Here is a 23,043-nt window from a genome sequence, read left to right on the forward strand (position 1 = left end):
CTATGACTTTATTCTGGTAAAATTATGCCTTTATTCTCATATTATTACCACATTATTCTTCATTTTTTGTTATTCTTGCAATTCAATGTGGATAAAACTGCAGAATAACAGCGGATTATCCCCCGTTTGGCCACATGATGGCGGTAGAGGGTATCTGTTAAACACCTGCAGAAACACAAAGGCTTTAGATGCTCAGGTGCTTTTTCTTCCTCTACTCCTATCATCCCAGCTCAGGTGTGGATGTTATCGACCTGCCAGGTGTGAAATTAATCCACTCTGAGATTTATTTATTTTTTTAAGTCTGCTAATCCTTTCAGTTGGGACAGGATCCAGGAATGTGTGGAGCCGACAGAAGGAAAGCTCAAGTGCGCTCTGATAGGGAGACATTGAAATTATCTCCACACCTTTCAACCGAGGTGGCTCTGAATGAGGATAACCTTTAGAGGAGACCTAATCTCTGCCGTTGTCTCCACCCGAGCGGCTAAAATCTGCGAGTCTGCACCGTTTCCGGTGGATATGGAGCGGTCCCGTCCTGTCAGCATGGTTCCCGTCCACACCTTGTGATGCAGGCCCATATGCCGGGTGTATTAGTTTGGAGAGCCGCACCAACAGGGACGGCCATCTGTTCTTTCACCAATATAGCTCGGGCTCTGGAAGACAGGATCTTAAAACATTTGGTCCCCTATATCACAGAAATAGGCTGCTTCCTATATGGGCGCTGTTAATTATGCATCACTTGTCATGAGGCTGAATTAAAAAACAGGATGTTATCTGATGACTGTTAGAGTTTCTTACAAACCGTTTAAATAGTTCAATCTGATCGGATAAATGTAGTTCAACAATATCTGCTCCATCTGCCGTAAGATTAGGGACGTTGTAGTTTCACTTCAGTTTCCTGCTGGGATCTGATCTGCTGCTTCACCTCAGAGCTTCTTTTCTGGAGGAGACGGATCAGTTCAGTGAAGATCTTCTCACTGTCCTCCACTGATTTATCAGCAGAGTGATTAATTTATTTTAATAATGAAGAAAATATTTACAAATTCCTCTGTAATCAAGTTATTTTATTGAAGATAGTAAGAGATACAGAACAGCAGACATTTATATTTCTGATCTAAATATAAGGTATTTAAAAGCAAATATAGTCTGTTCTGACTTTATGGTAGTTTCAGTTTCATTTTGGCATCACAATGAAACATCAGCAAGATTAGTTCACTACAATCTGAACTAATATTAACAAGAACATGCAAATATGTGAATATAAATATGAAAGGAAAGAAAATATTAGAGCGGAGAAAAGATTAGATTTAAATGTGGAGAAATATTTCTGTGTCATAAAAGGATGAAAGAAAACATCAGCAGTGATTTCCTTTATGGCTCCTGGAACTAAAAAATACAATGAAACCAGAAAAATAAAGAACATCAGAGCCATGAAACCTGATCAACAATCAGAGAGAAAATCTATTTGGGTTTACAGAACTCTGCAGACCCTCCAATGTTACAAACCCAAACTCCAGCCAGTAGCGGCTGAGTGAATCTGGTCTGGACTCTGTGGAGGAGAGTCATGGTTTTAGAGACGCTGTAGAAGGACAGAATACCTGCTCTGTGATCCAGGTACACTCCGACTCTGGAGGAAACTGGACCTGAGACGGAGGTCCAGATGTTGTTGTGAGCAAATGTAGAATTGGAACAATTTAATGACCAAGATTTGTCATTATATCCAAATATACATTCATTCCCACTTCCTGCTCTGCTGATATTCTTGTAAGCGACTGCTACAAAAACATTTGACCCGCTCCGTTCCACCTCCCAGTAACAACAGTCCAGTCAGACTCTCTCTACTCAGAACCTGAGAATAACCAGTGAATCTGTCTGGACTGACTAGAATAAGACTGAGGTTTGTTAATCCGTGTCACCTTCCTGTTCCCCTCTGATAGTACCAGCTTAGTGTTTGCTGTGTTTGGATCCAGAGTGATTTCACATGAATATCTTAAGAATCCAGCTCTGCTCTTTGGTTCTGGTTCTATTCTTAGTTCTGCCAGTAGAACATCCACCTCAGTGACCATCAGTGAGATGTTTGTCCGTGAGTCTCTCAGGACGTCCTGTAGTTTATCTCTGAGCTCTGACACAGCTGCTGTCACGTCCTCAAAGTGTCTCAGAGGACGGATGTTGATGCTGGATGAGTGTGTAGACTCACTGAGTGCTGGCAGTGAGGGGTAGTTGAGGAGAAACTGGTTGTGATCCTCTGTGTGTGAGAGCTGCTCCAGCTCAGCGTCTTTCCTCTTCAGCTCAGTGATCTCCTGCTCCAGCTTCTCCTGAACATCTTTGAATCGACTCACTTCAGTTTCCTGCTGGGATCTGATCTGCTGCTTCACCTCAGAGCTTCTTTTCTGGAGGAGACGGATCAGTTCAGTGAAGATCTTCTCACTGTCCTCCACTGATTTATCAGCAGAGTGATTGATGGCCTCCACCTTCTGTTGAAGCAGCTTCACATTTTTCTCCTGGTTCTGGATCATCTGCTGGATGTTTCCTCGTCTCTCCTCCAGCTCTCTCTGCCTCTCAGTCCTTTCTGCTGCAGCTGAAACTGTGTCATGGCCTTTATGTTCATCCATAGAGCAGAGATAACAGATACACTTCTGATCAGTGCGGCAGAACATCTTCATCACCTCATCATGACGAGAGCAGATGTTCTCCTGGAGGTTCTTGGACGGCTCCACCAGCTTGTGTTTCTTAAATGTAACTGAATCATAATGAGGCTGAAGGTGTTTCTCACAGTAAGAGGCCAGACAGACCAAACAGGACTTGATGGCTTTCAGTTTTCTTCCAGTGCAGACATCACAGGCCACATCTTCAGGTCCAGCATAGCGGTGATCAGCAAGAGCAGCTTGGAGTCCAGTCTTCTTCAGCTGCTCCACTAAAGCTGCTAGTATGGTGTTTTTCTGCAGGTCAGGCCTCTGTGTGAAGGTTTTCCTGCAGTGAGGACAATGGTAGCTTTTCTTCTTCTCACCTCCATCCCAGAAGTTTTTAATACAGATCATACAGTAGCTGTGTCCACAGGTAGTAGTCACCGGATCCTTCAGTAGATCCAGACAGATGGAACAGGAGAAAGTTTCTGGGTCCAGCTGAACTGCCTGCTGCTCCATTTCTCCTCTCAGTCAGAGTGAGTGTGTTAGTTTCGTTTCCTCATCAGAGAAACAGGGCTGATCTCTGAACTACCAATCATGTGTCAGTGCAGAGAGGCTGCAGCCAATCAGCTTCTACCTTCAGCTTTAAGGTGTGTTTGAAACCAGAAAGAAGAGGGAGGGATATCAGATTACAGGAAGAGGAGGGCACTGAAAATAAAACAAGTAAAGATCTTCACAACAGATTTATGATCAAAACAACGGACTGAGTCTCCAAAACTCAGATCTCTAACATCTGATTTCTTCACAGTGTGGAGGTTTTTGTTGCTCATGAAAATCTGTTGCCTTTTTCCTCACTGAACTGAAATGGCAGCAGGACACAGAGAGCTGAAAGTTTGCATCATATCCTTATCTGTTTAGGTTTTTTGTTGCTGATAAGGTATCGTTTTATAAAAGCTGTAAAACTTTAACTCTTCTCACAGCAAACAGAAGTTCTGCAACCAAACGTTTCTGTCAGACGTCTATTTCTACATTTCATGTTCATTTATTTGAAGGTTGAACATCTGAGCAGCTCTTCTGTGTTTTATGACATGTCTCCATGGTTTCTGACAGGTTTAAAGCTCAATGTTCAACAAACTGCCAGTGGAGGAGCTTCAACCTCGTCTTCATTCCTGCTACCAGGATCTCCAGCTCAGCTTTCTTTCTGTAATCTCTCTGCAGTGGAGGAAGCAGAGTGTTCTTGATGAATGAAGGAGAAACCAAACATCTGATCTAAACCTGAAGAACATGAGACACTTTGAAGGAAATGTTTTGGCAATTCAGATGAGAAAACTCACAACTTATTATAATGAAGGGAAACATTGCAAATTTCTTTGTAGTAATTTATTGTAATGAAGAAAGTCAAAGATACAGAACAGCAGACATTCATTTTTCTGATCTAAATATAAAGTATTTAAAAGTAAATATAATCTGTTTTAACTTTATGGTAGTTTCAGTTTCTTTTTTGGATCACAGTAAAGAAACCTCAGCAAGATTAGTTCACTACAATCTGAACTGATTTAAACAAGAACATGCAAATATGTGAATATAAATATGAAAGGAAAAATTTTAGAGCGGAGAAAAGTTTAGATTTAAATGTGGAGAAATATTTCTGTGTCATAAAAGGATGAAAGAAAACATCAGCAGTGATTTCCTTTATGGCTCCTGGAACTAAAAAAAATACAATGAAACCAGAAAAATAAAGAACTGAACAGCAGAGACATCAGAACCATGAAACCTGATCAACAGTCGGAGAAAAAAACTATTTGGGTTTAAAAAACTCTGCAGACCCTCCAGTGTTATAAATCCAAACTCCAGCCAGCAGCGGCTGAGTGAATCTGGTCTGGACTCTGTGGAGGAGAGTCATGGTTTCAGAGACGCTGTAGAAGGACAGAATACCTGCTCTGTGATCCAGGTACACTCCGACTCTGGAGGAAACTGGACCTGAGACGCAGGTCCAGATGTTGTTGTGAACAAATATAGAATTGGAACAATCTAATGCCCAAGATTTGTCATTATATCCAAATATACATTCATTCCAACTTCCTGCTTTGCTGATATTCTTGTAAGCGACTGCTACAAAAACATTTGACCCGCTCCACTCCACCTCCCAGTAACAACGTCCAGTCAGACTCTCTCTACTCAGAACCTGATAATAATCAGTGAATCTGTCTGGATGACTAGAATAAGCCTGAGGTTTGTTAATCCGTGTCACTTTCCTGTTCCCCTCTGATAGCACCAGATGTGTGTTTGTTGTGTTTGGATCCAGAGTGATTTCACATGAATATCTTAAGAATCCAGCTCTGCTCTTTGGTTCTGGTTCTGACAGTAGAACATCCACCTCAGTGACCATCAGTGAGATGTTTGTCCATGAGTCTCTCAGGACGTCCTGTAGTTTCTCTCTGAGCTCTGACACAGCTGCTGTCACGTCCTCAAAGTGTCTCAGAGGACGGATGTTGATGCTGGATGAGTGTGTAGACTCACTGAGTGCTGGCAGTGAGGGGTAGTTGAGGAGAAAGTGGTTGTGATCCTCTGTGTGTGAGAGCTGCTCCAGCTCAGCGTCTTTCCTCTTCAGCTCAGTGATCTCCTGCTCCAGCTTCTCCTGAACATCTTTGAATCGACTCACTTCAGTTTCCTGCTGGGATCTGATCTGCTGCTTCACCTCAGAGCTTCTTTTCTGGAGGAGACGAATCAGCTCAGTGAAGATCTTCTCACTGTCCTCCACTGATTTATCAGCAGAGTGATTGATGGCCTCCACCTTCTGTTGAAGCAGCTTCACATTTTTCTCCTGGTTCTGGATCATCTGCTGGATGTTTCCTCGTCTCTCCTCCAGCTCTCTCTGCCTCTCAGTCCTTTCTGCTGCAGTTGAGACTGTGTCATGGCCTTTATGTTCTTCCACAGAGCAGAGATAACAGATACACTTCTGATCAGTGCGACAAAAGATATCAATCACCTTATTATGACGAGAGCAGATGTTCTCCTGGAGGTTCTTGGATGGCTCCACCAGCTTGTGTTTCTTCAAAGGAGCTGAATCGTAATGAGGCTGAAGGTGTTTCTCACAATAAGAGGCCAGACAGACCAAACAGGACTTGATGGCTTTCAGTTTTCTTCCAGTGCAGAAATCACAGGCCACATCTTCAGGTCCAGCATTGCGGTGATCAGCAAGGCCAGCTTGGAGTCCAGTCTTCTTCAGCTGCTCCACTAAAGCTGCTAGTATGGTGTTCTTGTTTAGCACAGGCCTCGGTATGAATGTTTTCCTGCATTGAGGACAGCTGTGGATTCGTTTCTGATCCTCTGCATCCCAGTGGGTTTTAATGCAGATCATACAGAAGCTGTGTCCACAGGTAGTAGTCACCGGATCATTCAGTAGATCCAAACAGATGGAACAGGAGAGGCTTTCTGGGTCCAGCAGATTCAGCTCCATTTCTCCTCTCAGTCAGAGTGATTGCATTAGTTTTGTTTCCTGAGAATACAAATCAGTCGTAGCTCCGATCTACCAATCATGTTTCAGTGCAGAGAGGCTGCAGCCAATCAGCTTCTCCCTTCAGCTTGAAGATGGAAAAAGAAGAGGGAGGGATTTCAGACTTTGATTCCAGGAAGAGGAGGGCTCTGAAAGTAGTAACGTTGGAACTTTAACCATCATCACAACAGTTTATGATCAAAACAACTGAGTCACCAAAACTCAGATCTCTAACATCTTATTTTTCCACAGTATCAGAAAATAAAATAGTATCATTGCTGTTACAGAAATTGGACGTGTTTAGTTGCTCAGGTAAATTTGTTGCCTGTTTCCTCTCTGCACTGTAACGTCAGCAGGACATATAAAGTTCAAAGTTTGCATTATAATCTTATTTTATGAAGCTGTAAAACTTTAACATGAACACAGGTTCTGCAACCAACGCAGTCCATCAAATGACGCCTTCCCATCAATCCAGTCTCACCTGGTGTTTTTTAAGAGGACTTCAGTACTTTGGCACCGTTTGTGCACCAGATTCAAAACACCAGCTTGGAGAATGAGATTGTATCTGTAAGCTTTGAACATGCCATCATGTCACCACTGATCAATAAGCCTGCTCTGGACTCCATGCCTGATAATTGTAGGTTGGTCTCTAATCAGTCACTGAAGTTTATTTGTGTAGCACATTCCAGAAACACAAAGTGCTTTACATCATAAAAACACAAAGATAAAAAGTGATAAAAACAACACAGTCACTAGGAACAAACATCACATTTTGTAGAGATCTTTCATCAAAATCATCAATAAACACCAGATATGTTGATCAATGTTTCATTTATTGTGATTCAAAGTCAACTCTCTTCATACAGATTTAAAGGCACTCAGTGTTTCTGCTGTTTTGTAGTTTTCTGGAAGTTTGTTCCAGATTTGTGGTGCATAGAAGTGAAATGTTGCTTCTCCATGTTTGGTTCTGGTTCTGGGGATGCAGAACAGAACCAGCGATTTAACTGATTGAACAGTTTCTTCAATAATTTTGCCATGAATGGGAGGTTGGAGATCAACCTGTAATTCTGCAGCAGTAATTTCTCCAGATTGTTTTTATCTGTGGTTTGATAACTGCTGATGAGAGCAATGAGTTTTCTATTTCAATCAGATCAGATGCAATGACAGGCAGAACTTTATTAAGAAATGTTGTAGACATAATATCAATACAGTATGAAGAAAAGCTTGATTTATTAATAATTTCTTTAAAGTTTTTTTAGTTGGATAGTTGAAATCAACATTTCTTTGTTGATGTCATAGCAAACATGAAGGCGTGTTTTATGCCATTTATGTTCGACCAGGTGATTCGTTAATGTCATCCAACCATGTTTATGATTGAAACATAATATCTATATTATGCTCAGTGATGATGTCATTAACAAACAGTCCTTTTGCTGATAGTGACTTTATATTTAGCAAAGCCTGTTTAAGTGACTTGGTGGCAAATTGGTTATGAATTTGAGGTTTGATTTTAGACCATTGCATTTGGTTTCTGTGTTTTTTGCTAATTTTCTGTTAGCGATCCGGATCGGTGCTGTTCCATATAGTTCTGCTGGGGACCAGATGCATTGAAAGGAAGACAGGTGTAGAACTAAAATCTGGACCTCGGTCTCAGATCTCAGGTACTCAGAGTGGAGGTCGCTCCGGTCACTCAGAACCAGGTGGTTCTGATGAGGTGAAGTTTGCTTTGTGGGCTCAAAGAAGAGAAGCAGCTGGCCGAACTTATCTGTTCATTTTATCTATGAAACAAGCTTCTGGATGCTCGGGATAAAAGTACCTAGTGAAAACTGACGACCCATTTTCTCACTAAGTTCAGAATCATCAGATCAGGTGACATAATTTCTGATGAGCTGTCCTGGCCTGGATGGAGAGTTTTGCCTCCCAGTAGATGTTGAAGGAGTGGGGAGGTGAAGGAGCCCACTCCAACTTTGGTTCCAGCTGAAGCCTTGAAGTCCGTATCAGTTGGTTTGGGGACAGTGTGCGCCTGCTGGCTTTGTTCTTGTCCTTCTACAATCTTTGCTGGGTCAGTGATCTTGTTGTTTGCTACATGTGTTTGAGGCCTGGCGTTAAAAACATTGAAGAGATTAGCAGTGAAATGTCACTTCCAGCTTGATGAAGAGCGACTCCGTCCTGTCTGAATGGATAGAGCTCCCAAAGATGTTGTGGTTGTCAATGAGGGTCACTGAGCTGGCACAGCATGCTATGATGATACATTTCTTAATTATGAGCCGTCTGCTGTAACTCTCATCTCCATGTCCAGCTCTCGGTATTGATCCACTGATAAACATCTTCATTTTCAGATTGTCAATTGTGTTTAGAAGGTGCTGGAAGTCATTTTTGATTTTGTTTGGCCAGATCATTACCTCCTATATTCATGTTTAGATTCTGGATATTTGGATGATTAGTGATTAATGGAAGCATTTTCTCCGTTAAATCAATCATTGTGTCATTAGGAAAGCAGAATACCTTCGTTCTCTTTGCTCTGGAAAAATGGTAGATTAAATCCACCTACAATAATAAGTATTGCATGAATTTTGGTTTCTAGGTGACATTTTTTGAGGCAGTTGTGCTGATCTTACCTCAAACCTCTTGTTGATGTTTGGGGTCCAGGTGTATGCCTTCCCCTCCTGCTGAAGAGCAGCAAACTGGTTTTTCAGTAGAGTTTGGTTTGTTTCCAGTTGGAGACATGATGGGATGTGTTATGGCTCTAACTGGTTGATTATGTCGGTTCCAGCTGCTTGTTGACGTTTCTTCGGTGCAGCATGTGTTGACTACGGTGTCTCTCGGCTCAAAGCTGGCCAAGCTGAATCATCTCGGTCAGGGGTCCGTCCCGTCAGTCGTCTAATCTGATTTATTACCACTACAATGTTCACGCCGGAGAGAGGAAGGAAGTTTTTCGATGAATCGTTAGTTCTTCTCTGGGCTTTGGGTCGCCATCTCCATCCGGAGAGAATCCAGAAATCCAATCCAGAAAAAATAATAAACCTACAAACAATAATGAGATTATTTTATACAGCTAATAAAATAATTTTTTCATTCATTCATCCTTACAGCTATAGTTTTGTTCTTGAGTTCTCGTATTACCACAGTAATATTTTACATACATGTTCTTATTTTCAACTCAAAATATATTTTTGTTCTACATGAAGTCATTTTTAACTATGTAACAGATAAATGAAAGTCTTGTATGAGATTTATTCCTCAGCTTTGCTCTGAGGCCGTTCCAGGAGACGAGCTGCTTGCTGAGCTGCTGGGAAGTTGTTTGTTGTTGAGTGGATTCATTATCAGAACCTGTGTTGTTTTTGACATTCAGTCAAGAAACCCTCAGTTCTACCAACTGAAGTCTTTACATGTATTGCTAATGTCCTCGGTACCAACCAGTGGCTTGTTGCTCTTGTTCAGCCAGGAAGTAGAAAAAATTGAGTAAAAGTAAACAATTAAAATAAAAGTTCCACAGTCCTCAAATCTTACCTTAAATCTTTAGTAATTCAGCTATGAGAGTTAACAATGTAAAAGCAACTATAAAAAATGGGTATATGAAGTAACTTTAACAGGCAGAAGTATCAGAGGATGGGAGAGCAGGGAAACTATTCCTCCTCTGATGCTTTTCTCTAAGCTCCATTTATAGACGTTCAACTGAAATCATCATGTTTAGAGGAAAACAGCAGGAATAGAGCCCTGAAAATATGTTATGGATGTGAAAATGTTCTATTAATAGGTATAATGATCTTATTGGGCAATAATTTATTTAATTTAGTATTTTAATAAAACAATTTATATGGTTTATGGCTAAATAGGTGCTAAAATTACTTCATTTTTTTATTTCATAGATTTCTTTGGTAATAATGCTCCTTTAAGATCAACACAATGCATGATGGGAGCTGAAAGTTCATGACCTGTGATTATGTACGGAAAAGAGAAAACTACACATGCTGTGTGCTCGAACTGTGGATTTTGTTTAATAAAGTTGCACAAAAGCCAAAATCTATATGAGTTTTTCAGTTCTTTTCAAGGTGCAACAATCCTTGAAGAGTTTTAATCTGGGATTACGAACCGTCACAACACAGAGTCGGCACAGTTAAGGGTTTTAAATGGCCAAACATTCTCAGTTTCTGACCCAAAACTGTGGAATGGTTTCACAGTTTCAGACAAACTGAGTCTCTTCATGTTTTCAAGTTTCCTCTTAAAGCTTAATTTTTCTCATAGACTTTTAACTCAGGTTGAAGTTTGAGTTTTTACAGTTACTGTGATTACATCTTGGTATTTACAGCAATTTGGTGAATTTATTGTTCTTAAAATGCTTTGTAAATAAAGCCGGAATGGAAACGTTTCTGTCAGACGTCTATTTCTACATTTCATGTTCATTTATTTGAAGGTTGAACATCTGAGCAGCTCTCCTGTGTTTTATGACATGTCTCCATGGTTTCTGACAGGTTTAAAGCTCAATGTTCAACAAACTGCCAGTGGAGGAGCTTCAACCTCGTCTTCATTCCTGCTACCAGGATCTCCAGCTCAGCTTTCTTTCTGTAATCTCTCTGCAGTGGAGGAAGCAGAGTGTTCTTGATGAATGAAGGAGAAACCAAACATCTGATCTAAACCAGGAGATCATGAGACACTTTGAAGGAAATGTTTTGGCAATTCAGATGAGAAAACTCACAACTTATTATTATAATGAAGGGAAACTTTGCAAATTTCTTTGTAATAATTTATTTTATTGAAGAAAGTTAAACATACAGAACAGCAGACATAAATTTTTCTGATCTCAATATAAGGTATTTAAAAGTAAATATAATCTGTTTTAACTTTATGGTAGTTTCAGTTTCTTTTTTGGATCACAATAAACAAACATCAGCAAGATTAGTTCACAACAATTTGAACTTATTTAAACAAGAACATGCAAATATGTGAATATAAATGTGAAAGAAAAAAAATAGACCAGAGAAAAGATTAGATTTAAATGTGGAGAAATATTTCTGTGTCATAAAAGGATGAAAGAAAACATCAGCAGTGATTTCCTTTATGGCTCCTGGAACTCAGAAAAAAACATTTTATCTAGAAAAACAGAACATCAGAGCCATAAATCATGATCAACAATCAGAGAGAGAAAATCTATTTGGGTTTACAGAACTCTGCAGAACTTCCAACCCAAACTCCAGCCAGCAGCGGCTGAGTGAATCTGGTCTGGACTCTGTGGAGGAGAGTCATGGTTTCAGAGACGCTGTAGAAGGACAGAATACCTGCCCTGTGATCCAGGTACACTCCGACTCTGGAGGAAACTGGACCTGAGACAGAGGTCCAGATGTTGTTGTGACCAAATATAGAATTGAAACAATTTAATGACCAAGATTTGTCATTATATCCAAAAAAACATTCTCTCTGACCTTTTCTACTGATATTCTTGTAAGCGACTGCTACAAAAACATTTGACCCGCTCCGTTCCACCTCCCAGTAACAACGTCCAGTCAGACTCTCTCTACTCAGAACCTGAAGCCGATCAATGAATCTGTCTGGATGACTAGAATAAGACTGAGGTTGGTTAATCCATCTCACCTTCCTGTTCCCCTCTGATAGTACCAGCTGTGTGTTTGCTGTGTTTGGATCCAGAGTGATTTCACATGAATATCTTAAGAATCCAGCTCTGCTCTTTGGTTCTGGTTCTGGTTCTGACAGTAGAACATCCACCTCAGTGACCATCAGTGAGATGTTTGTCCATGAGTCTCTCAGGAAGTCCTGTAGTTTATCTCTGAGCTCTGACACAGCTGCTGTCACGTCCTCAAAGTGTCTCAGAGGACGGATGTTGATGCTGTATGAGTGTGTAGACTCACTGAGTGCTGGCAGTGAGGGGTAGTTGAGGAGAAACTTGATGTGATCCTCTGTGTGTGAGAGCTGCTCCAGCTCAGCGTCTTTCCTCTTCAGCTCAGTGATCTCCTGCTCCAGCTTCTCCTGAACATCTTTGACTCGACTCACTTCAGTTTCCTGCTGGGATCTGATCTGCTGCTTCACATCAGAGCTTCTTTTGTGGAGGAGACGGATCAGCTCAGTGAAGATCTTCTCACTGTCCTCCACTGCTTTATCAGCAGAGCGATTGATGGCCTCCACTTCCTGTTGAAGCAGCTTCACATCTTTCTCCTGGTTCTGGATCATATGCTGGATGTTTCCTCGTCTCTCCTCCAGCTCTCTCTGCCTCTCAGTACTTTCTGCTGCAGCTGAGACTGTGTTATGGCCTTTATGTTCATCCACAGAACAGAGATAACAGATACACTTCTGATCAGTGCGACAAAAGATATCAATCACCTTATCATGACGAGAGCAGATGTTCTCCTGGATGTTCTTGGACGGCTCCACCAGCTTGTGTTTCTTCAAAGGAGCTGAATCGTAATGAGGCTGAAGGTGTTTCTCACAATAAGAGGCCAGACAGACCAAACAGGACTTGATGGCTTTCAGTTTTCTTCCAGTGCAGAAATCACAGGCCACATCTTCAGGTCCAGCATAGCGGTGATCAGCAGGAGCAGCTTGGAGTCCAGTTTTCTTCAGCTGCTCCACTAAAGTTGCTAGTATGGTGTTTTTCTGCAGGTCAGGCCTCTGTGTGAAGGTTTTCCTGCACTGAGGACAATTGTAGCTTTTGTTCTTCTCACCTCCATCCCAGAAGTTTGTAATACAGTTCATACAGTAGCTGTGTCCACAGGGAATAGCCACTGGATCCTTCAGTAGATCCAGACAGATGGAACAGGAGAAAGTTTCTGGGTCCAGCTGAACTGCCTGCTGCTCCATTTCTCCTCTCAGTCAGAGTGAGCGTGTTAGTTTCGTTTCCTCATCAGAGAAACAACGCTGAGCTCTGATATACCAATCAGGTGTCAGTGCAGAGAGGCTGCAGCCAATCAGCTTCTACCTTCAGCTTTAAGGTGTGTTTGAAACCAGAAAGAAGAGGGAGGGATATCAGATTACAGGAAGAGGAGGACACTGAACGTAAAACACGTAAAGATCTTCACAACAGATTTATGATCAAAACAACTGACTGAGTCTCCAAAACTCAGATCTCTAACATCTGATTTCTTCACAGTGTGGAGGTTTTTGTTGCTCAGGAATATCTGTTGCCTTTTTCCTCACTGAACTGAAATGGCAGAAGGACACAGAGAGCTGAAAGTTTGCATCATATCCTTATCTGTTTAGTTTTTTTTGTTGCTGATAAGGTATCGTTTTATAAAAGCTGTAAAACTTTAACTCTTCTCACAGCAAACAGAAGTCCTGCTACCAAACGTTTCTGTCAGACGTCTATTTCTACATTTCATGTTCATTTATTTGAAGGTTGAACATCTGAGCAGCTCTTCTGTGTTTTATGACATGTCTCCATGGTTTCTGACAGGTTTAAAGCTCAATGTTCAACAAACTGCCAGTGGAGGAGCTTCAACCTCGTCTTCATTCCTGCTACCAGGATCTCCAGCTTAGCTTTCTTTCTGTAATCTCTCTGCAGTGGAGGAAGCAGAGTGTTCTTGATGAATGAAGGAGAAACCAAACATCTGATCTAAACCAGAAGAACATGAGACGCTTTGAAGGAAATGTTTTGGCAATTCAGATGAGAAAACTCACAATTTATTATTATAATGAAGGGAAACTGCAAATTTCTTTGTAATAATTTATTTTATTGAAGAAAGTCAAAGATTCAGTCAAAGAAAGTCAGTCTAAAGTTTCAGATATTATTGATTACATTGCCCCAATTAAAATGAAGGTTGTGTCTGGTAAGAAGAAATCTCAATGGAGCAATGCACAAACATTTAGATCTGCAAGACAACGCCGCCGTAGGGCAGAATGAAAATGGCTTAAAACTCAACTTCACGTTCATTATGACATCTATAAAGAAAGACTACGTAACTATCACTTAACACTAAAAAATGCAAGGGAGGCTTTCTTTGCAGATGTCATAAACAAAAACATTAACAATGCTCGAGCTTTATTTGCAACAGTTGACAGGCTCACAAACCCTCCTATGACGTTACCACCTGAATTTCAATCTAATGCCGCCTGCAACCAGTTTTCCAGCGTTTTTTCAGAGAAAATTCAAAAAAATCAGAGGATTACCGTATTTTCCGCACTATAAGGCGCACCACATTATAAGGCGCACCTTCAATGAATGGCCTATTTGAAAACTTTTTTCATATATAAGGCGCACCGCATTATAAGGCGCATAGAATAGACGCTACAGTAAAGGCTGGGGTTACGTTATGCATCCATTAGATGGAACTGCGATAAAGGGAATGTCAACAAAATAGTCAGATAGGTCAGTCAAACTTTATTAATAGATTACAAACCAGCGTTCTGAAAACTCCCTTCATTCCCAAAATGAATAAACAGCTGTTTTATTATTTTCCCCGAGGTAAAGTCAGTGACGTGGTATTTTCGTGACACAGTTTATCTTTTAACAACAGCAAGGTATAACATATAGTGGAGGGGAACTTTTCCTCGATTCAATAAACACGTAAAAAATAGTCTGATACTGTTACGGTAAATCAAACATTAGTGCAATCACAATATATATCCACTTCCGCACCATTGATTGGTTCATGTTAAATTCTCTCGCTGCTGCTCTATTCCCGTGTTCTACTGGGTGACTGATTGCCTTGAGCTTAAACTGTGCGTCATAAGTGTGTCTCTTTATAGGAGCCATTTTGGGGTCTTTACATAAAACCCAGCGTGCACCGCGCGCTTCTTCTTCTACGGGGGAAAATTAAGTCGGCGGCTGCTTACTGTAGTTGCGAGACCTGTTGTGGCTCAATATTGGTCCATATATAAGGCGCGAGAAAATTGAAGGTTTTTAGGTGAGCCTTATAGTGCGGAAAATACGGTAATCTGTACATCCACTATAAAGTCAGTACCAATGCTGTGCCCAAACAAAACAAATACAGGAAAAATGACCCAATTCCAACTACTTAATTATAAAACCCTACAGGAAATTATAAGTCAAATAAGCTCCAGTTCCTGCTCTCTGGATGTCCTAGATCTATAACTCTAGAACATTTCTTTAAGAAAGTCCTGCCTGTTATTGCTAATGATCTGATCCAAATAATAAACTCATCGCTCTCATCAGGCGTTTTCCCCCAGGCTTTTAAAACAGCAGTAATCAAACCACTGATAAAAAGAACAATCTGGACAAATCACTAATGCAGAATTACAGGCCGACCTTTGACCTCCCATTCATCAGCAAAGTTATTGAAAAAGCTGTGTAAACAATTAACTAGCTTCCTAACAATAACCAACCGCTTTGACTCCTTCCAGTCTGGTTTCCATGGTTACCACAGCACAGAGACCGCCCTTGTAAAAGTGTTCAATGACATCCATATAAATACGGAGCTGATCCAGAATGCTGCTGCTGGCGTTCTCACTAAAACCAGGAAGATAGAGCACATAACACCAGTTTTAAAGTCCCTCCACTGGCTCCCTGTAGTTCAAAGAATAGACTTTAAAATACTGTTGTTAGTTTATAAATCACTGAACGGCTTAGCACCACAATACATTAAAGATCTGCTGTTGTTGTATCAACCTTCCAGACCTCTCAGGTCTTCCGGTTCTGGTCTGCTATGCATTCCCAGAACCAAACGAGGAGAAGCAGCTTTCAGCTTCTATGCACCACAAATTTGGAACAAACTTCCAGAAAACTGTAAAACAGCCGAAACACTGACTTCCTTTAAATCTCGACTAAAACCCACCTGTTTAGGATTGTATTTGACATGTAATCAATTACAAATTTATTGATGGAACCTGACTTAATGCTGTGTTTTGATTGTTGATTCTATGTTGCTTTGTGTTTCTGTGTTTGTAATGATGTAAAGCACTTTGAAATGCCTTGCTGCTGAAATGTGCTATACAAATAAAATTTGATTGATTGAAAGATACGGAACAGCAGACATTCATTTTTCTCAATTGTCTAAGGAGTTCAAATGAAACAAAGCATCAAATCTAATTGGATGGTGATTCTGTATACATGGTGTACAGTGGCGCAGTTGGTAGCACTGTTGCCTTGCAGCAAGAAGGTCCTGGGTTCGATTCCCGGCCGGGGTCTTTCTGCATGTTCTCCCTGTGCATGCGTGGGTTCTCTCCGGGTACTCCGGCTTCCTCCCACAGTCCAAAAACATGACTGTCAGGTTAATTGGTCTCTCTAAATTCTCCCTAGGGGTGAGTGTGTGTGTGAATGGTTGTTTGTCCTCTTTGTGTTGCCCTGCGACAGACTGGCGACCTGTCCAGGGTGACCCCGCCTCTCGTAGCTGGAGATAGGCACCAGCAATGGGGTCGGGCACCACCCGACCCCATTACGGATGAGGGTGAATAGAAAATGGATGGATGGATTCTGTATACAGTGAACCCTCGCTATTTCGCGGTTCGCGGATTTGCATCGTGTATTGTGTTCTGCATTCTGATTGGCTAAACAGTCTCTCCGCTTCTTCTCTACCTGTGTGTCAACAACGTTGCGGTAGGCTATAATATGTACACGTACGTAAAACAGCTTGCTTAATTTAACATAATCGATGGTGGCATGTCGGTTTATAAGAATCTTTTTGCCCAGAAGAAAAAAGATCGACAACAACTAAAGATAACTATGTTCTTCTCTCGAAAAAACACACCTGCACCGCAGGCATTAGAAGAAGAAAAAAACCCGCTACAGAGCGGAGTCAGGCTGCAGCGGCTCAGTCAGAAGAGCAGCGAAATACACGTGAGTCACTATTTGTCCTACTGTAGCTACTTTTTTTTGTTTTTTTCATAATCATTTTTTATTTTCTCCCGTTCTAATCCAATGACTCAGGTCGCGGTGGGGCGGCGCTGATCTTCGCAATTCGGGCACGGGAATCCGCTTTCAGTTCATATTAAAATTATTATTTTACAGTACAGTAGTTATTTGTAAAAAAAAAAAAAAGTTTATACAGTACTTTTTAATTGTTAAACAAATGTTTGGGCCTGTAAAAAGGTTTTGTTCTTTGGTTTCAATGTATTATGGAATATTTCATTGTATATGTAACCCGCAATTAGTAAAGGACTTTTATTTTTGCGGGCCCACTTCCTGTGTTGCCCGAACTCTGCTAACTTATTTAAAGTCCCGCCTCCAGTGCGCAGTAAAAGATCCTCACCTGTTCCACTGTGATTGTGGTTTGCTGTTGGCGTTTTCCTCAAGAATTCCTCCAAAAATCTTTGAACCCATTGATTTGATTGCTGGGTGAGTTTATTTGTTAACAGTATTACTTTTTCATGTGGTACTTCTGCTCGGTTGCTCATTGGAGCGTTGTTTTATTAGAATCACTGGCATTGTTTACCTGGACCGTCACCGGGATTCTGTTAGTGCTGATTGTGGCTCAGTACGGCCCACTGTCTTCTAAAAGGTAACTTGTTGCTGAATTTGGACACATTTACATTGATGCTGAGGCACTGAAGTTTAAGATAAAATTGATCAGAACAGAATGTAGCTACACTTAAGTTGATATTGCGCAGTTTATTTATTTATTTATTTATTTTCCTTCCCTCACTCTGCTTGAGTATTTGACAATTAATTTATTTTATTTTTCTTGATTGATATTTTGGAAGTGCACTTTAACTTTAAATTGATTAGTTGAAATATGATTTTATTTAAATTATGGTTAATTTAACCCGATTGAAATGTTTGTTTAATTATTAGGAATCTAATTATTGCATTTGCATTTAGTATGCATAAACTAGATGTTTAAATTTAATAATTATTTCCTTTATATTATATTTGTACATAATTGTTTCTGATAAAACACTTAATGGGTTTTCTGCCCTTTTAGGTCGGGTTTTTTTTTCACCTGTCGGATTAGATCCTCATCTGGATCGAAAGATGGCGAGCTAGGAATGGACTATGGACTTTATGATTTGGAAATCAATTTATTCTGAGTCAATTCTCATGTGTCTCATTGTGTTGTTGTAATTGTATGTTGGTTTTTTTTATTCAAATCACTTAATATATATTCACCAAAACTAAAAGCACTGCCTCCTGTTTTTTTCACACCTCAGGCTCCTTAAAAGGCCACTCTTCTGATGCTGCTTATGTAGCCGCAGTTAGCTGCCTAGCCCTAACTGTTGCATATAATAATTGTAAAAATAAAAAAGTTTTCTACTTCGCTGATTTCGCCTATCATGGGTTCTTTTTGGAACGTAACCCCCGCGAAAAACGAGGGTTCACTGTACATATATGGATAATGATATGGAAAACAAACAAAATCAGTTCATCAGCTTCTACCTTCAGTTTTTATTATAATGAAGGGAAGCTTTGCAAATTTCTTTTTAATAATTGATTTTATTGTAGAAAGTCTAAGATACAGGACAGCAGACATTCATTTTTCTGATCTAAATATAAGGTATTTAAAATTAAATATAATCTGTTCTGACTTTGGTAGTTTAAGTTTCTTCTTTGCATCACAATAAACAAACATCAGCAAGATTAGTTCACTACAATCTGAACTAATTTTAACAAGAACATGCAAATATGTGAATACAAATATGAAAGGAAAAAAGTTTTAGAGAAGAGAAAAGTTTAGATTTAAATATGGAGAAATTTTTAAATTTCTCCACATTTAAAGGTTGGAGAAATCCTGGAAAAGAGAAAGCATGACAGAAAACATCAGCAGCAATTTCCTTTCTGGCTCCTGGAACTAAAAAAAATACATTTTATTTATAAAAACAAAGAACAGAACCTCAGAGTGGAGACATCAGAACCATGAAACCTGATCAACAATGAGAGAGAAAATCTATTTGGGTTTAAAAAACTCTGCAGAGTCTCTAGTGTAATAAATCCAAACTCCAGCCAGCAGCGGCTGAGTGAATCTGGTCTGGACTCTGTGGAGGAGAGTCATGGTTTCAGAGACGCTGTAGAAGGACAGAATACCTGCTCTGTGATCCAGGTACACTCCGACTCTGGAGGAAACTGGACCTGAGACGGAGGTCCAGATGTTGTTGTGACCAAATGTAGAATTAGAACAATTTAATGCCCAAGATTTGTCATTATTTCCAAATATACATTCATTCCAACTTCCAGCTCTGCTTATATTCTTGTAAGCGACTGCTATATAAACACATGACCCTTGACGTTCCACCTCCCAGTAACAACATCCAGTCAGACTCTCTCTACTCAGAACCTGAAAATAATCAGTGAATCTGTCTGGATGACTAGAATAAGACTGATTGTTAACCATCCATGTCACCTTCTTGTTCCCCTCTGATAGAACCAGATGTGTGTTTGCTGTGTTTGGATCCATAGTGATTTCACATGAATATCTTAAGAATCCAGCTCTGCTCTTTGGTTCTGGTTCTGACAGTAGAACATCCACCTTAGTGACCATCAGTGAGATGTTTGTCCATGTGTCTCTCAGGACGTCCTGTAGTTTCTTTCTGAGCTCTGACACAGCTGCTGTCACGTCCTCAAAGTGTCTCAGAGGACGGATGTCGATGCTGGATGAGTGTGTAGACTCACTGAGTGCTGGCAGTGAGGGGTAGTTGAGGAGAAACTGGTTGTGATCCTCTGTGTGTGAGAGCTGCTCCAGCTCAGCGTCTTTCCTCTTCAGCTCAGTGATCTCCTGCTCCAGCTTCTCCTGAACATCTTTGACTCGACTCACTTCAGTTTCCTGCTGGGATCTGATCTGCTGCTTCACATCAGAGCTTCTTTTCTGGATGAGACGGATCAGCTCAGTGAAGATCTTCTTACTGTCCTCCACTGATTTATCAGCAGAGCGATTGATGGCCTCCACCTCCTGTTGAAGCAGCTTCACATCTTTCTCCTGGTCCTGGATCATCTGCTGGATGTTTCCTCGTCTCTCCTCCAGCTCTCTCTGCCTCTCAGTCCTTTCTGCTGCAGCTGAGACTGTGTCATGGCCTTTATGTTCATCCATAGAGCAGAGATAACAGATACACTTCTGATCAGTGTGGCAAAAGATATCAATCACCTTATTATGACGAGAGCAGATGTTCTCCTGGAGGTTCTTGGACGGCTCCACCAGCTTGTGTTTCTTAAATGTAACTGAATCATAATGAGGCTGAAGGTGTTTCTCACAATAAGAGGCCAGACAGACCAAACAGGACTTGATGGCTTTAAGTTTTCTTCCAGTGCAGACATCACAGGCCACATCTTCAGGTCCAGCATAGCAGTGATCAGCAGGAGCAGCTTGGAGTCCAGTCTTCTTCAGCTGCTCCACTAAAGCTGCTAGTATGGTGTTTTTGTTTAGTACAGGCCTCGGTATGAATGTCTTCCTGCATTGAGGACAGCTGTGGATTTGTTTCTGATCCTCTACATCCCAGTGGGTTTTAATGCAGATCATACAGAAGCTGTGTCCACAGGTAGTAGTCACCGGATCATGCAGTAGCTCCAAACAAATGGAACATGAGAGACTTTGTCTGTCCACCTGACTCTGCTCCATATCTTGCATCAGTCAGATTTACTGTGTTAGTTTCACTTCCTTAAAGCATAAACAGGTTTATGCTCTTATCTTCATCTCAGTGCAGAGACGTCACAGCCAATCAGCTGTCACCTTCAGCACATTCTTGATCCACCCATCATCAAGGTGTTTTCCAGAGCAGGTAGAACAGGAATATCTGAGTCTGGGACATAATGTACCGAATTAATTTTAGAAGAAGGGAGTCTATATTAGGAAAGAGAGATTATATTAGTAAAGAATTCAGCAAATGTAAAGTTGTAACTTTTTAAGAAAATAATTAAATAATACAAGAACAAGACAATGCCACTAATATGTATTTTTCAATAGTTGAGTTCAGACCTGTCATGAGGAAAGTTAAAATGTCAGCTCCATATAATGAGAAGTGAATTTACACTCAAAAAGAACAAAAAGTATTTTAGACTAGTTTCTAGAGCAGATATGTCTTTACACTTGAAATAAGACAAAATTAACTTATAAGCAAGTTTTCAGCAAGATATCAGAGCTGGTTTCAAGTCAATAATTCCTTAATTATTGATAAGAAAAATTAGTATTCTCACTAGCAAATTATTTAACAAAACAGTTGGATAAAAAGCTCTAGTGGTACCAAATCCAGGCCACTGGGAAATGTCCCGGTTCTCCCGATGGACAGAACCTGAAACCTGAAGATAGTTTCTGAATATAATATTTCAGCTTTGCAGCAGATTTCAGTTTTTGCTTCTCTCTCGGTTTCAAGATGCAGCACCTACTTGATAAATATATGCTGAAAATGTATCTTAGCTCTAAATAAAAAGGCAGAAATTCAACCATTTCTGTTTTTTACCAAAGGAAAATTGAAGATTGTATTTGATTATACAAACTTGGCAAAAATGTATTTTCCATTTTTGATAAAAAAAAAAAAAGTTTTTGATAATTGTCAAATCAGTCAACTATTAAGATCCACAGATTTATTTGATTGCAGTTAGACTCCTTCACATTTAGCTGATTATTTTGTGTAAAAATGTAATATCATATGCAGTATATTTATTATAAAGCAGATTTTTAAACTAATAAATTACTCGTTTGGATGAGAAAGTTAATCGGTGGTTTTATCAGGACAGGTGTTAGCTCTCACCATTTCTTTAATTTTCACACTCACACCCAGGAGCCACCCAGATTCAACAAGCTCTGCACTGGTGGCACTTTATTTTTTATTGCCCTCTCTCAAGGAGATTGTCCTGAAAAGGTTGTGGACACTTTGAAACCTTCCTTACTCAGTTAACAATTCTTGATAACTCAGAAACTATTCTTTCTCCTGCATGTTGCTGCAAAAACGACTTCATAGTTATCTTCAAAAACCACATCTGATGCAATATTAGAACAGCCAGGTTGTGCTAAAATCATCATTTTATACAAAAAATACAGTGAAAGTTGATTTTTTTTTTTTTTAATGAATGAAACTTTTTAAGATAAAGATCTAAAAACATTTTGGTCACAGATCCTCTGTCAGTAATAGATTATTTATCTGCTTAATTACACAGAAATGATTCAATTACCTTCAGTAGCGATCCCTTAGATCCGTTAATCCGTTCAACAGCCTTTAACAAACTACGGTTGTCTTCTTTACTGCCAGAGTTTCAGATCCAACCATAAACATCTGTTTTCTCAGGTCAGGTCTGTTTTAATTGTCTGTGTTCAGTTAATTGCTTCCCTGGGGATGATCAATATTTCTTTGCTGTTTCTTTTATTGTCTTAATGGATAAATCAGGCTGACTGTGTTTAGCCTCCATGTTTAATTTTATTTAGTTCTTACTCTTTAGAGTCGGCTGCCTGTGCACAGTTCTGTGAAACTGCTCAGGTTTCACCAAACGACGAGAGTAAATCTGTAGCTCTGGAGTGAAAGACTTCAGCTGCAGAAACAGGAATGTGGTTTGTTTAGTTGCTTCTTCCTGTTCACATCAACACTGCAAACCGGATCAACCTGTGCAGATTTAAAGGAGCTGCGTCTGAATCCTTCTCACACGCTGTGTGCTCGAACTGTGGATTTTGTTCAATAAAGTTGCACAAATGTGAAAATCTATATGAATTTTTCAGTTCTTTTCAAGGTGCAACAATCCTTAAAGAGTTTTAATCTGGGATTACGAACCGTCACAACACAGAGTCAGCACAGTTAAGGGTTTTAAATGGCCAAACATTCTCAGTTTCTGACCCAAATCTGTGGAATGGTTTCACAGTTTCAGACAATCTAAGTCTCTTCATGTTTTCAAGTTTCCTCTTAAAGTTTAATTTTTCTCATAAACTTTTAACTCAGGTTAAAGTTTGAGTTTTTACAGTTACTGTGATTATATCTTGGTATTTACAGCAATTTGGTGAATTTATTGTTTTTAAAATGTTTTGTAAATAAACCAGAATGGAAACGTTTCTGTCAGACGTCTATTTCTACATTTCATGTTCATTTATTTGAAGGTTGAACATCTGAGCAGCT

The 23,043-nt window shown here is 40.0% G+C and overlaps 4 protein-coding genes and 1 long non-coding RNA gene across 5 annotated transcripts; 1 reads left to right on the forward strand and 4 right to left on the reverse strand.

Moving 5' to 3' along the window:
* Positions 1 to 1,040: 1,040 nt before the first annotated feature.
* LOC116718042 (tripartite motif-containing protein 16-like) lies at positions 1,041 to 22,740 on the reverse strand. The gene is given in 4 exon segments (XM_032559670.1): positions 1,041 to 1,815; positions 1,817 to 1,873; positions 1,875 to 3,179; positions 22,115 to 22,740. Coding segments are annotated over 3 exon segments (1,680 nt in total). The 5' UTR covers positions 3,141 to 3,179; positions 22,115 to 22,740; the 3' UTR covers positions 1,041 to 1,458.
* On the reverse strand, positions 3,987 to 6,096 carry LOC116718051 (tripartite motif-containing protein 16-like). Its single transcript, XM_032559697.1, has one exon. The coding sequence runs from the start codon at positions 6,079 to 6,081 to the stop codon at positions 4,420 to 4,422; it is 1,662 nt and encodes a 553-aa protein (XP_032415588.1). The 5' UTR covers positions 6,082 to 6,096; the 3' UTR covers positions 3,987 to 4,419.
* LOC116718059 (tripartite motif-containing protein 16-like) lies at positions 10,460 to 12,927 on the reverse strand. The gene is made up of 2 exons (XM_032559710.1): positions 12,462 to 12,927; positions 10,460 to 12,380 (listed from the first exon to the last, which is right to left on the reverse strand). The coding sequence occupies exons 1-2, from the start codon at positions 12,925 to 12,927 to the stop codon at positions 11,266 to 11,268; spliced, it is 1,581 nt and encodes a 526-aa protein (XP_032415601.1). The 3' UTR covers positions 10,460 to 11,265.
* Positions 17,138 to 18,221, forward strand: LOC116718076 (uncharacterized). Its single transcript, XR_004338868.1, has 3 exons — positions 17,138 to 17,356; positions 17,435 to 17,519; positions 17,943 to 18,221. It is a non-coding gene; the product is annotated as an uncharacterized LOC116718076 (long non-coding RNA).
* On the reverse strand, positions 18,855 to 21,392 carry LOC116718048 (tripartite motif-containing protein 16-like). Its single transcript, XM_032559684.1, has 2 exons — positions 20,922 to 21,392; positions 18,855 to 20,786 (listed from the first exon to the last, which is right to left on the reverse strand). The coding sequence occupies exon 2, from the start codon at positions 20,571 to 20,573 to the stop codon at positions 18,903 to 18,905; it is 1,671 nt and encodes a 556-aa protein (XP_032415575.1). The 5' UTR covers positions 20,574 to 20,786; positions 20,922 to 21,392; the 3' UTR covers positions 18,855 to 18,902.
* Positions 22,741 to 23,043: the final 303 nt, after the last annotated feature.

Source organism: Xiphophorus hellerii, chromosome 1 (assembly GCF_003331165.1).
Source record: "Xiphophorus hellerii strain 12219 chromosome 1, Xiphophorus_hellerii-4.1, whole genome shotgun sequence".
In the NCBI taxonomy this organism is placed as follows: Eukaryota; Metazoa; Chordata; class Actinopteri; order Cyprinodontiformes; family Poeciliidae; genus Xiphophorus; species Xiphophorus hellerii.

Excerpts from the sequence above, each read along its gene's own strand:
- LOC116718059 (XM_032559710.1), bottom strand. The coding sequence starts at position 12,927 with ATGGAGCAGCAGGCAGTTCAGCTGGACCCAGAAACTTTCTCCTGTTCC. Across the intron at positions 12,381-12,461 it reads CCAGGAGAACATCTGCTCTC|GCCATAACACAGTCTCAGCT; the intron begins GTCATGATAAGG and ends ATGAACATAAAG.
- LOC116718051 (XM_032559697.1), bottom strand. The coding sequence starts at position 6,081 with ATGGAGCTGAATCTGCTGGACCCAGAAAGCCTCTCCTGTTCCATCTGT.
- LOC116718048 (XM_032559684.1), bottom strand. The coding sequence starts at position 20,573 with ATGCAAGATATGGAGCAGAGTCAGGTGGACAGACAAAGTCTCTCATGT.